The 14,570-nt window shown below is 41.6% G+C and overlaps 1 protein-coding gene across 30 annotated transcripts in view; it reads right to left on the bottom strand.

Annotated features, from left to right (window-relative positions):
• The window catches only part of LOC117351583 (mucin-21-like), a 62,261-nt gene that overhangs the window by 5,060 nt on the left and 42,631 nt on the right, over positions 1-14,570 (bottom strand). For all 30 annotated transcript variants that reach the window (XM_033927072.1, XM_033927069.1, XM_033927040.1 and 27 more), the window contains one exon: positions 1,307-1,344. In XM_033927072.1, coding sequence (XP_033782963.1) covers positions 1,333-1,344 — 12 coding nt within the window. In that variant the 3' untranslated portion in view covers positions 1,307-1,332. The remainder of the gene's footprint in view (positions 1-1,306; positions 1,345-14,570) is intronic.

Raw genomic sequence — 14,570 nt, 5'->3', positions numbered from 1 at the left:
TATTGCTGAGAGAGGGCTGAAGAGTGCACGAGTTAAAAGTGGACGAGGCTTCCTGCCGAAGAAGCAGGCAGGGAGCAGGATCTGGTGCAGTGAGGAGAAACGATGTGGCCTTCCTTCCCCTTCACTGTACTAACATCGAAAAACTAGAGGTGATTAGTTCTGGGGAAGGAGGCTGCTAGAAGAGCCAGGTTTGTTTCCTACCTCAGTGGATTTGGACTCAGTCCTCGGGGACCACCTGGCCAGTTGAGTTTTCAGGAAATCCATAATGAAAATACAAGAGATAGGAGGGTTCTTCAAAAGGTTTCTGCACTTTCATATTTCCATATTTTTTAAAATTCGTTTCTGATGGCTTTAAGAAGTTAATAGGATGCTGGAGAAAATGTATCATAAAACAGGGTGATTATGTGGTAGAGTGATGTAATTTCCTTTTGAGATATTTAATAACTAGTGTTTAAAAAGTTAAACGTGCGGAAATCTTTTGAAGATCCCTCATATATTTAGCACACCCTTTCTCCATTGCATGCAAATATCTCTCATGCATATTCATTGTGGGTGCACCGACTGGCCAGGATGTCCCTGAGGACTGGGTTGAAAGCCACTGCTCTACCTCCTTTCCCCAATCCCTCTGCAGTGCTCACAGACGCAGAGAAAACACTTCCTTCAGGGCTGCTCCCAGAGCCAGCAGGTTGATTCATATGCCATGGCTTTGAAGCTCAGGTCTCCTGCAAAGCTGCATAATGTTGTGGTTCATGGACGCAACACTGCCACCTTCTGCCAACACGTGGGATCATTTTAATAAAGATTATTTCATAGACCAGAGAGAGGAGGGGAATCAGAGACCAAGATGAATGTTTGAAACAATATACTGTACAGTATATTGTCACAGACCGTATCGAGGTGGAAGAGGATCTCTTTTTCCTTAAAGGACCCACGGCAACAAGAGGGCATCCATTGAAAATCAGGGGTGGGAAATTTCATGGCGACACCAGAAAATATTTCTTCACCGAAAGGGTGGTTGATCGCTGGAATAATCTTCCACAACAGGTAATTGAGGCCAGCAGCGTGCCAGATTTTAAGAAAAGATGGGATTGGCATGTAGGATCTCTTCATGGAGGGAGTTAGGGGGTGGGCCATTAGTGTGGTCAGACTAGATGGGCCGTGGCCCTTTTCGTCATGTTCTATGTTTATATGTTTCCTCAAAGTGATAGAAAACCAGAAAGAAAGAGGTGGCCAAATGATTGTTAATTGCTGTCTTTTACCTATGCTCAGATTGCTAATATACCTAACAAGAGGAAGTTGGATTTACCTGCAATAATGTCCCATGGGATTTCTTTAATGGTGACCCTGCAAGAAAAAAGAAACAAACCAGGTACAGTAGCTACAAAGGAAGAAGAAGAGAGAGAGAGATTCTAGAGAAAAGCAGCAAAGTCACTTCAAAGGGATCAACCAACAGAGGCACAAACATGCTCACAGATATCCACACAGCAACACTCGTACATGCACACACCAGACACACATAAACATACATAAACATACATACACATGAACACACATGTACACAGTTGCTACGAAGAGCAAGTTTTGCTGATACAATAACACCAAAAAGAAGCAGTTTTGAAATCTACAACAGTTGAGTTGAGCAAAGTCACTGTTCTGTCAGCAAAGGCATCAATTAATGGAGGCATGCAGACACCTATGAACACGTCTGTGCCCACACACAAATGCTAACAAATAGTGAATGCAGACAAGAACAGACACATGTACTGGGAGCATAGCCACGGAAGGACCCAAAGCCCACCCAGAGGTAGTGCACACCAGTTACAAAGGATTAAATCAGTCTCAGTCCTTTTTCCTCCCTCACCCCACCATGGTGTTTCAGTGAATTATGGGTGCCAGGGAGATGGAGGATGAACATGGAGAGAGAAGAAATGTCAAATGGGCAGGAGATCCTGGTGAGTGAGCTAAGAGATGATAGAGGGAAGCAGAAATCAGAGACTGAGACCAACTTGATTTGAAAAATAAAATGAACACAGAACAAAAGATTTAAAAAAAGAAAAAAAATAATCTTTTTTATTTTGTGATTAGAATGTGTCAGGTTTTATTGTATTTGTTGCCAGAGTGGTGTAAGACATAGCTGGGGACCACAAAGATCATTACCATGTTGAGCTGCCTTCAGCTTCCAGTGGGCTTGTGGCTCTGTCTGACCATGGGGTCAAGGGCAATTGCACTAGTTTCATTCCTCTAACACCATCCCTGGCATGTGCTATCTTTACATTTTGCACAGTCATCTCCTCTTTCTTTCTTCTCTGCTTCTGGAACTGACTATGCCTCTTCTGGGGTCAACTTTGGAGATTGTTTTCATAGCCACAGGGTGCTCTCAACCCTGTCCGGTTCTGGCTCCTGGCTCCTCACAGAGCTGCTAATTTTTAAGCCAACAGTCTCGGAAATCCTCGGTTCTCCCCACCCCACCTTTTAAAATGTTCTGGCTACCAGTTACCACTGCTGACCGATTCAAATCAATTCACTGATTCACTTTGGTGAATCGATTGAAATTAATTCATTCTTCAAGTAAATCATTGATTCAGTGATCACCCCCACCCCCCACTTGTGAGACCTGACATTCCTCCAAACCTCCTAAAGCAGCAGCAGCAGTGGCGGTGGCCGTCCGGCAGAGGTAGCCCTCTGAACAGGCTGCTTGCAGCCTGCTATGTCGGGGCCTTCCATCTGCCATGTCACTGATGATGCAGCAGAGGGAAGCCTTGGGGCAGGCCTCAAGCAGCTGACTACTCACCACCACCGCTGCTGTTGCTTTGGGGAGCCCAGATTTCACAATGGTGGCGATTGTGGTGGTGGTGGTGGTTTGGTCAGGAGGTTCTGCACAGCGAGATAGGAGAGATGAAAAGCTACTGCACACAGGGCTGAGAGCGAGGGATGAAAAGCTGCTACTGAAAGGGATGGGATGGAGGGAGGAAAGAAGAAGAATTGTTGGACATGGGATGGAGAAGAGGAAGGGAGAGATACAACAAAGAGGTAGAAAGGGGTGAGAGGGAGAAATCCTGCATATGGTAGAGGGGCACAAGAGAAGCATGCAGAAGAGAGGGAGAGATTTTGCACATATGCAACATAAGAATAGAATTGGATGTTCCTGACTTTGACATGATATTGCCTTGGTTAAATAAAATGTGTAAATTTAAAAAGCTGTGAAATTGAATCGAATTGAAAAATCGATTCAGCTGGCCAAATTGAATTGAATCAAAATTGTTTTCCCTGAATTGGGCAGCACTACAGTGGCTACTGGCTTCTAGCTTGTCTATTCCTTATAGAGCTGCTAATTTCCAAGCCAATGGTCTTGAAAATCCTGGGATCTCCCCACTCCACCTTTTAAAAGGTGCTTTTAACTATTACTTCTTCCTGACATATGGCAACTATAAAGACTCAGTTACCTCCCCCTGCTTCTGGAACTGTCTTCTGGAGTCAACTTTGGAGATTGGATTCATAGCCATGGTGTGCTCTCAATCCTGTGCTTAGATCTTCTCAACCTGCCCCTCATCCACCCATCCCTTGGTTCACATTACTCTTATACATCCACTAATCACCCTCGTCAATCCTCCAGCTGATACACACAAGTAAATATCATCACTAATTAAGGCTCCTCCAACCAAACCTCTAACCAATTGACCCTCTTGACTATCACCTATTCAACCTAGAAACTAATTTGGCCTAGTGGTAGAGCCTCTGCCTCAAGTACCCAAAGGCTGTGATATCAAACTCCGGCAGGTCACTTAACCCTCTACTATCATCCACTTTGAACAGGGAACCACAAGAATATAATATATAAATCCCATTCCCTCACCCTTTTACTCCTAAGTCAAAGTAACCTCTGTACCTCAACCACCCTCCCTACCCGCAGATCTTACAATGCACCACCTGACTCTTCCTCCAGACCTACCTGATCTTCCTCACCCATTTCACCTTCTTTTCTTGTTCCTGACCTTAACCAACCTCCCCTTCCAAGCACAAACCACTGGATTCCTCAAATCCACATGGTCCACTTGATAAATTCATTTATTAGATACAACACATATATAAATGAATAAATATCAGTCCATATGACATTTCCTTTTGTGGTAAATAAATTTGCCAAGTTGTTTCTAATAAATGATTTGAAACTCAAACTCTGTCACAGGTTGATGTATATAGTTCCCTCCCCACTTTCTTTTGTTGGAATTAACCACGGGGTTGTTGGCTCTGTTTTTGTGTTTCCACTCGGTAAATTCACCACTTCCCCATCTCTTCTTTCACCCACCTTCTTCATAGCTCTAAAACTCTAACAGTTTCTCCCCCTCATTCAATCCTCCCCATATTGTCTGACCACCTCACCTACGTCACCTTCATTGCACCTCTCCTACTCTGCTCCGTACTCTCCTACTCCTCCTTCTGCTCACTACTGGAGACATCAACCCCAATCCTGGCCCTCCTAGTCAACTCTCCTAGTCAACTCTCCTAGTCAGATCACACCACAACATCTCCAATCTTATTTCTGTTCCTCTCTTCTCCTTCTCTACCTTTCTCATGTGCCATCTGGAATTTTCGCTCTATCTCCAGCTAGATCGCTTATGTCCATGACCTCTCTATTTCTCATTCTTTCCACCTACTTGCACTAGCTGACTAGCTGAAACCTGGCTCAGCCCTGAAGACTCTGCTTCAGTCGCTGTCCTATGTCATAAATGTAAGTTACCACTTCTCCCATATGTCTCACCCGGTTGGCCGTGGAAGCGGAAATGGATTGTTACTCTCCCCCTTCTGTAGTTTTCAATCCCTTTTCTACCTCACTGCTTCTCCTTTGAGGTACACTCAGTCCGTCTATTTGCCCCTACCTATCCCAATAGCAGTCATTTATTGACCCCCTGAGAAATATCTTTTTTCCTTTCTCACTGACCTTTTAGGGGTTTATTTAAATCAAAATCTATCATCCAATGCTCACATGAATGTACTAGTTTGATCCTTCCTCATTTAGACTACTGGTATAATCATTGATTTTGAGTTCCCTGGATTATTGTAACATCATTTATCTAGCCTCCAGTAAAATGAATATCAAAAAGTTGCAAATCATTTAGAACATGGCTGTTCGGTTGATTTCATCTTGAAAAAATTTGATCATGTAACTAAATTCCATCCGAAGCTAAGTCAGCTCCCAGTTGAGGCAAGAATATTAGTCAAGTTAGGTTGTATCTGTTATAAGACATTGTTTGGCCTTAGACCTGATTAAATTAAAGATCACTTTAAATTTACTGACAGAAATTGTTTTTCTCAGCATTTTAGATTATTTACATTTCCTACTGTAAAAGGTTACATATACAAAAGATTTTTCCATAGAATTTCATCTTTTCTAGATGAATCATGGGATGAACCTTTTTCTAACTCCAATCTTTCCTTTAAGAAAAATGCTAAAGACCTACTTATTTGAGAAATTTTTCTGAATGTGGGCCTGTACAGTCTTTTGATTGTTATTAACCTTGTTGAATTGAGAGGTTACTGTGGTATATAAGTGAATTTGTTACGTTATGTTGACTCCTGGCTCTCCATTTTTCTTGAACCTTGGTCACCTTCCCTCATCCTTGGCGATTATTAACATTCATCCTGAGAACACTACCAACTCCTACATCTCAAAGTTCCTTGCGCTCAATATCCTCTTTCAACTTTCAACTGTGCTCCAGCAGCCCTATACACCAAAAAGGCCACCGCCTTGATCTTGTCCCTCTCTCCAACTACTCCATTGCCAACTTCTCTACCTAAACTCTTCCCCTCTCTGACCATGATTTTATAACCTTCATGATTTATCACCCTGACCCCCAGGGATGATCGATCCTCACCAATAATTTCAGGAATCTTTAGTCTATTGACCTATGTACTCTCTTTGCCATGGTCTCTCTCTCTCCCCTCCCCCCCCATCTCAAGACCTACACTATGTAAATCTGTAAATGAAGCAAGTCTTCCTATAATACTGTTGTCTCCTCCACACTGGACATCCTCACTTCTCCCTTGACATGTCCTGTAAGGTGTGTCAAACTCCAGCCCTGACTGACTTTCATTATCCGCCACTAGGACCTCTTCTTTTCTCCTCTCAGTTCTCTAATTTTTCCCACCTGTTCCAGTACCACCTCTGATGGCTTACAAATCTACCTCTCTACACCTGAAATTTCTACAGGAATCCAGGCCTGCCTCTCTGACATTCTTACCTAGATGTCTCATCACCATCTAAAATTAAACATGGTCATTACTGAACTCCTTTTCTTTCCTCCTAAACCCACCTCTCCTCTTCCCCCATTATCTATATCAGTGGATAACACTTTTATCCTCCCAGCTCTTCAGCTTTCAACCTTGGGGATCACCTTTGACTTGCCGCTCTCCTTCTCCTTGCATATCCAACAGACTGTTAAAACTTGTCATTTCTTTATAATATTGCTAAAAATACACGTCCAAGGTGAGTGGGGGGGATACTTTGATTTACTTATGGTTCCCCCCATATATACTGTTGGGTATATATGGGAGGGATTGATATTAACATTTGATATGAAATAAAATTTGATAGAATATTAAGTGCTGTTAAAGTGTAAAAGGTTTCTATATTATGTTACACTTATTGTTAGTTTTAAACTGAATAAAGATTTATATATATATATATATAGTTAAAAATCCATCCTTTTCTTTCCGAGTACGCTGCCAAGATCCTCATCCATGCTCTCGTCACCTCTCATCTGGATTACTGCATTGCGCTTCCTGCGGGTCTCCTGCTAAGCCATTTCTCTCCTGTTCAACCTGTTTAAAATGCTGCTGCTTACCTCATATTCTGTCGGGGACATTATACCCACATTACTCCTCTCCTTAGATTGCTTCACTGGCTCCCTGTCATCTCCTCATACAATTCAAATGCCCCTTACTCGCTCTGCAGTTTCTCAGCATCTTTCCTCTCTTATTACTCCCTATACTCTCCCCCAGGAACTCCATTCATCAGACAAGTCCCTCCTGTCGGTACCCTTCTCCTCTACTGCCAACTCCCATATCCGTCCCTTCTACCTTGCTGTGATGCATGCCTGGAACAATCTGCCTGCCTGGTTACATCAGGCTCCATCTCTGACGGTATTCAAATCCAGGCTGAAAGCCCAGTTATTTGAAGCTGTGTTTAAACATAAACATAAATCAATTTCTAGACCGCTTAACCAAATAGTTCTAGGTGGTTCACAAAAGATGAGCTTAACTATTCCCTGAGTGAAAAAAAAAATTCCTCCTGTTGGTTTTAAGAGTATTTCCCTGTAACTTCATCGAGTGTCTCCTAGTCATTGTAATTTTTGATGGAGTGAAAAATCGATCCACTTGTACTTGTTCTACTTCACTCAGGATTTTGTAGACTTCAATCATATCTCCCCTCAGCCATCTCTTTTCCAAGCTGAAGAGCCCTAACCGTTTAAATTTTTCCTCATACGAGAGGAGTTCCATCCCCTTTACCATCTTGGTCGTTCTTCTTTGAACCTTTTCTACTGCCACTATATCTTTCTTGAGATAAGGAGACCAGGATTGAATGCAATACTCCAGATGAGGTTGCACCATGGAGCGATACAGGGGCATTATAACATTCTTAGTCTTATTAAAAAAGGGATGATTAACAATTCCCAGCATCCTGTTTGCTTTTTTGGCCGCCACCACACATTGAGTGGAAAATTTCATCGTATTGTCTATGATGACACCCAGATCCTTTTCTTGGGTTCTAATCCCCAAGGTGGACCCTAGCATCCGGTAACTGTAATTCAGGTTATTCTTTCTAATATGCATCACTTTGCATTTGTCCACATTAAATTTCATCTTCCATTTGTTTGCCCAGTTCTCCAATTATTTTAAGGTCCGCCTGCAATTTTTCATTATCCGCATGCATTTTAACAACTTTGAACAGTTTAGTGTCATCTACAAATTTAATCACCACACTCGTCGTTCCAATTTCCAAATCATTTATAAATAAGTTAAATAGCACTGGTTCTAGTACAGACCCCTGTGGCACTCCACTGTTTACTGTCCTCCATTGAGAAAAATTACCATTTAACCCTACCCTTTGTTTAGGCTTACCACAATGTCACCACCCTGATTGTCAATGGAAGAATATTATAGAAGAACATGTCATTTGACAGTCACAGAAAGTCACGCTCATCACCTTGCACTTAGACTACTGCAACATACTTATCTCAGGTCTCCTGCGCATCCTTCTGTCACCTCTTCCATCCGTTCAAAATTCTGCTGCACGACTCATATTCCGTGAGAGCTGCTGTTCTCACATTACCCCTCTCCTCAAGTCACTTCATTGGTTCCCCATCTGATGAGGATAGTTGTATTGTGCAGAATTTAAGGGGGGCCCCCATAACCAATATGTATTAGATACAATTTTAGTTAAGGCTTTAAAAGACACTAATATTGTAGCTGAATAATAGAAATCCTTCACACACACAGCAAAGTATAAACAGCAGAGTTCGCAGAGTACAGATTTTTCCTTTATAGAACGAAATATTTTGGTTTAATGTCTGGAACAAAATGAATATAACTATATGTGCACACAGGTGATTTTTAACACACACCTTCTAACACTTCTCAGTGCTCAGAGAACCGCTTTTAGCTTATGAGACCGCTGGGTAAGCACAATTTTTAGCCCACTACTGATACGGCTCAATTCTCAATCATTGCACTGGTCCCTGTAATAGCTATAAATATAATTCTCACTTTTTTTAAAACCTCTTTTAAATACTTTTTGTCTTTTTAAATGCTCAACTTCAAAACAGACTTAGCTTTTCATGCAGGGGTTCAACGGGTTCTAACGCGTTTCGCCATGCTGCCTCAGAGAACCCGCATCAGCACAAACGTAATGCTGCCCCTGCATGAAAAGCTAAGTCTGTTTTGAAGTTGAGCACTTAAAAAGACAAAAAGTATTTAAAAGAGATTTTTTAAAAAGATAAAAAGTAAGAGAATATTATATTTGTAGATATTACCGGGACCAGTGCAATGATTGAGAATTGAGCCGTATCAGTAGTGGGCTAAAAATTTTGCTTATCCAGCGGTCTCATAAGCTAAAAGCGGTTCTCTGAGAAGTGTTAGAAGGTGTGTGTTAAAATCACCTGTGTGCACTTATAGTTATCTGTTTGCATTTTAATGCACTTGGGGTAATTAATTATTCCTGAATATATATTTGGAACAAAATGGAGCCACAACATAACAGGCCCTGCAAATGAGCTGAAAGTCACACTAACACATTTGTTTATAAAACCATATTTTTCTTCCAGTAGTTCTTTAGATGATTTGCACATCAGTTTATAAAAACATATTTGCAATAGAAGAGACCATGGGCCTGTTTTAGAGATTTAAAGGGCTTTGGGGCTGTTGCCGCGTGGCTTTGTAAAACAGGCTGCATGTCTGAAGGGTCAGCGTGACCTCAGCATGTTGTCCACTTCCTTCTACTACTGACAGAGGTGACAAAAAGCATGTGATGGGTTTTAAGTCACTGTTGCTAAGGAAATTACTAGCAAAGTAAAATTAAGAAGCCTTCAATGTGACTTCAATGTGTGAAAGGATTGTGATTGGAAGATGTACCACCTACGTATGTTTAATAATGAATTAATTAATGATGCCAATAAAATGGCCCAGTCACCTGTACTGGGGAAGCCTTTCTGAAGATTTTAGAGGATGCAGAAACACTTCTCAAAGCTTTGACTATTTTTAACTGAAATAGAATTAAGAACTGAGGTGGAAAGCCTATTTATATGATTACTTCAGCCAACCAGCTTGGTGCCATGCTCTGTTCTATCTCAGAGAAAGACCGTAGTTTGTGTTTTTTTAAGCAGTTTGACTGGAAACAACTGTGGGAGATATTATGAGGAACTGAAGTTTGTTTAAAGATATTAAGAAAAGCCACAGGGTTTATTTGGCTTTGACCGATCGGGGTAAGGATGATTTAAAGGGACTTCTCATGCCCATCTCTTAATAGCACTCAATATTTTGTGTCAGGTTGCTCCTAGTCTTCATATCTGGGAATAAGATATGGCTGGAGAAATTTATGTTTTACTTGCTGGTCTGTTTTGCAGCAACACTGTGATTAGAAACCCCCCCCCCCCAAAAAAAAAAAAATAATACCCCGGGTTGAGGATCTAAGGCAGGGGTGCCCACACTTTTTGGGCTTGTGAGCTACTTTTAAAATGACCAAGTCAAAATCATCTACCAACAATAAAATTTTAAAAAAAACCCACAAAGCACACTGAATGGCAGAGAAAATGTTAATTATCATACATATTCTGAAGGTTTTTCAAAGAGGTCAAGGCAGATGACTCTATGCAATGTCACCTCATAATAATTATACAAAAATAGACAAATATACCTCCTCCCTTTTTACTAAACCAAGATAGCGGTTTTTAGCGCAAGGAGCTGCGCTGTATGCCCTGCGTTACTCTCGATGCTCATAGGCTCCCTACACTAAAAACCGCTATTGAGTTTAGTAAAAGGGGGCCATAGTGCAAAATATAGACAGCAAATATAAATTCTTAAAACGGACACATTTTGATTACTAAATTGAAAATAAAATCATTTTTCCTACCTTAGCTGTCTGGTAATTTCATCAGTCTCTGGTTGCACTTTCTTCTTCTGACCGTGCATCCAATATTTCTTCCTTTCTTTCAGCCTCCTGTATGCTTCCTCTCCTCCAGACCTCATTCCCTCCCCCAACTTTTTCTTTCTTTCATCCTGCCCCCTTTCAGTATGTCTGTCTTTCTCTCTCTCTGCCCCTTTCTTTCTTTCTCTCTCCATGCCCCCTTTCTGTCTGTCTCCCTATTTTTTTCTCTCCATGTACCCTCTCTGTCTGTCTCCCTGTCTTTCTGTCTCCCATCTCCCTTCTTTCTGTCTCCCTTTCTTTCTTTTTTCATGCCCTCCCCCAAGCCACAGCCATTGGGGAACAGGCTGCCACAGCCTCCAAGGAACAGGCCGCCACCGCCGCCATTAGGGAACAGGCCACTGCCGGGTTCTGAGCTCGCCTTGCTTGCCTTCCCCGTAAAGAGGATGCTGAAGCACCGGGCCGACCACCCTTCCCCACCTGAAATCAATTTTAACATCGGAGAGAAACTTCCGGGCCAGCCAGGCAGCGATTGGCTGGCCCAGAACTTCCTCTCTGATGTCAGAATTGACGTTGGGTGACTAAGGTTGGTCGGCCCAGCGCTTCAACGTCCTCTCTACGGGGAAGGGAAGCAGGTTGGGCACCTCTGCTCTAGACGAGTCATGAGCTGCACTCAAGTGGCTAAAGATCAGCTCGCAAGCCATGGTTTGTCGACCACTGCCTTAAAGGAAAGGAGGGACAGGGGAGATATGATTCAAATGTTCAAATATTTGAAGAGCATTAATGTATAACAAAATCTTTTCCAGAAAAAGGAAAACCAGAGGACATAATTTTAGGTTGAGGGGTGGTAGATTCAAGAGCAATGTTAGGAAATTCTTTACGGAGAGGGTGGTGGATGCCTGGAATTCGTTCCTGAGAGAGGTGGTGGAGAGGAAAACGGTGACATAATTCAAAGAAGCGTGGGATGAACACAGAGGATCTAGAATCAGAAAATAATATTAAATATTGAACTAAGGCCAGTACTGGGCAGACTTGCACAGTCTGTGTCTGTATATGGCCTTTTGGTTGAGGATGGGCTAGGAAGGGCTTCAATGGCTGGAAGTAGGTTTTGACGGAGATTTCGGCAGTTGGAAACCAAGCACAGTTGGAAACCAAGGGTAGAGCTTTGGATTCTTGCCTAGAAATAGCTAAGAAAAAATATTTTTAAAAATTTAAATTGAATCAGGTTGGGTAGACTGGATGGACTATTCGGGTCTTTATCTGCCATCATCTACTATGTTACTATGTTTAAGTGCCTCAAAGATTCTTTATGGGCTCTTTATGAGAATGTGTGTTCATTTAATGAAGAGTGTATAATATCTTTGCTACTACCCTTATGAGCTTTGGGGATTTTATGATATTGAGATGAGTAGAAGAAAATATTTTATCAGTAAATATTTATTACCCTGCATCTGAGCCTTAATAAATCAAGATTTGAGTTCCCCTTTTCCCTTCTAAGCACTGAACTAGACTGAGTTGGGTTAGTTCTGTTATTTGAAGGTATTTTAGTTTTCCAAGGGCAAAATAGATATTTTGGTCTCTGAAAATGTAATTTATCCACCCAACACAGCAATGGATTCTGTCCCAGCGCATGGCTCAGACTTCCCATGAAAGCCGTAGAAAACGCATTGGGTTTATGAGTAACAATCCAAGACAAGGGTTTAAATGTACGGGGTGGATGAGTGTGGGATGGAACCTGGATTCCCATACTACTGCCGTGGTATGTTGCCGGTTTCTTATCAAAATGCTGTCTGCGTCAGGCTCTAATTCATCTTCCTCCAATAAGGGAGTCATTTTGTTATAAAATATTCTGGAGGGCCTCTAAAACACACCTTTTTCCTTTCTGTATTCCCTCTTTTTGCCATTATGGCACCCCCACTTTCTATTTAGAGATCCTGTTTAAGGGGCATTTTTAAAAAAAGAAGAAGATTGTTAAAACTTTAACTCAATAGGTAATATGTAATTGGAACTTGTATCCTCAGTTGAAAAAAGTTATGACTTCTTTTCACTCCTCTCCTTTTCGACAAAATAGAGCAAGAAGCATCTTTATTCATGTTGTCAAATGTGACTTGGACAAGAGGTCATGGACTGAAATTGAAGGGCGACAGGCCCAGGACAAATATCAGGAAGTTCTGTTTCACACAGCGAGTGGTGGACGCTTGGGAAGCTCTACCTGAGGAGGTTGTGACGGAAACCTCCACTATGGGATTCAAACGCAAGTTGGATGCACACCTCCTTGCAAATCACATTGAGGGATACGGGTAAATAAGTTCTTCATCAGGGAACACCTAGGTCTCCATCAGGGAACACCTAGATTGGCCTCCGCGTGTGCGGGTCGCCGGACTAGATGGACCAAAGGTCTGATCCGGTGAAGGCATTTCTTATGTTCTTATGTTCTTATTAGACAGATTGTGGACCCCCTCGGACAGACAGGGACAGTGTTTGGGTACCTAAATAAAGTCCAGGTAAACTGAACTGAGCTCTTTTGAGAGAACGGTATAGAGAACTGAATAATTTTTGTAGTAAGACAGCTTAGATTACTAAAACTTATTTCCTTTGGCATTATTTCTTATTTTGAGTTCAAGGATTCCTTCAGACAATGTATTACATATTGCATACATTATATTAGTGACTTCTATTCCACCTGTACCTTGCAGTTCTAGGCGGGTTATATCGGAAGATAACTAGACATTTCCAGGAAAGTTACAATTTAAGGGGCTGGTTACATAATTGAGTCTTTGAGGAGAAATTGTAAGATAGGTAGATTAACTTTTATATTCAGACTTAAAACGAGTTTGTTTTATTTCTTTGCATTTATTTTAAGGCTGGAATGATGCTTATTATTATTTCCTGCTGACACAAGACTGAATGATTTAGTTCTTCAGCTTTTTCATGTCACCTGTAATGTTAAATGGATCTGTTATGTGTTTTATGCATTTCTAATTTGAACTCTACTTAAAGTAATGTTTAGAAGAGGTTGTACTGAATAGTCTTGGACTTGATGATTATTTCATATGTTGTGATCTAATATGTTATGATCTAATATATTATATATATATTTTTATCTCTCTCTCGTATTCTCTCCCACTGACTGCAGCGGTGGGAGGGGGGAAACTCCTCTTGCTGACTTACAAGTGCATTCACTCTGAAGCCCCCCAATATCTATCTTCACTCATCTCCCCCTATGCTCCCCACCCCCCCACCCCCCGTGATCTCCATTCATTGGGCAAGCCCCTCTTATCTGTACGCTTCTCTTTCACTGCCAACTCCAGACTCCATCCCTTCTTTTTTGCATCACCATATGCCTGGAACAGGCTGCCTGAAACAATACGTCATGCTCCGTCCCTGGCAGCGTTCAAATCCAAAGTAAAGGCCCACTTTTTTGAAACTGCTTTCAACTCTTAACTCCTCCTCACCGCTGTCAGATACCTAGACCCACTATACTCTCCCCAACCCTGAAATGTCCTGCCTAAATTAGATTGCAAACTCTTCTGCGCAGGGACTGTCTATTGTATGTTAAAATGTATAGCGTCACGTACGCCTTTCAGTGTAATAGAAATAATAATAAATAGTAGCAGAGCAGTAAAGTCACTTTATTGGCATCGATCGATAGAGGCAGACAAACATATCAACACACAAATGCTGACAAATGCAGACAGATAAATGAACCTAGACACTCACACGCACACAGAGGTAGGTAGATTGGCTGCAAAGAGCAAGATTTGGTGGGTACAATTTTAACTCAACCCTCTCAATTTGAGTCCTTCTCAACAGAAGGAGCGAATCCAGATACTAGCTTATATATTTTTAAATTAATTCAGTGAGGTTCATAGTCGTCGTGGAACTTTCCAAGTTGCCTCACTTTTCATCTTCATCACTCCTATGCGTGTTAAGG

Source organism: Geotrypetes seraphini, chromosome 18 (assembly GCF_902459505.1).
Source record: "Geotrypetes seraphini chromosome 18, aGeoSer1.1, whole genome shotgun sequence".
Classification (NCBI taxonomy): domain Eukaryota; kingdom Metazoa; phylum Chordata; class Amphibia; order Gymnophiona; family Dermophiidae; genus Geotrypetes; species Geotrypetes seraphini.
The sequence above is the reverse complement of the archived record's forward strand: the minus strand, read 5'-3'. Positions and strand labels throughout refer to the sequence as shown.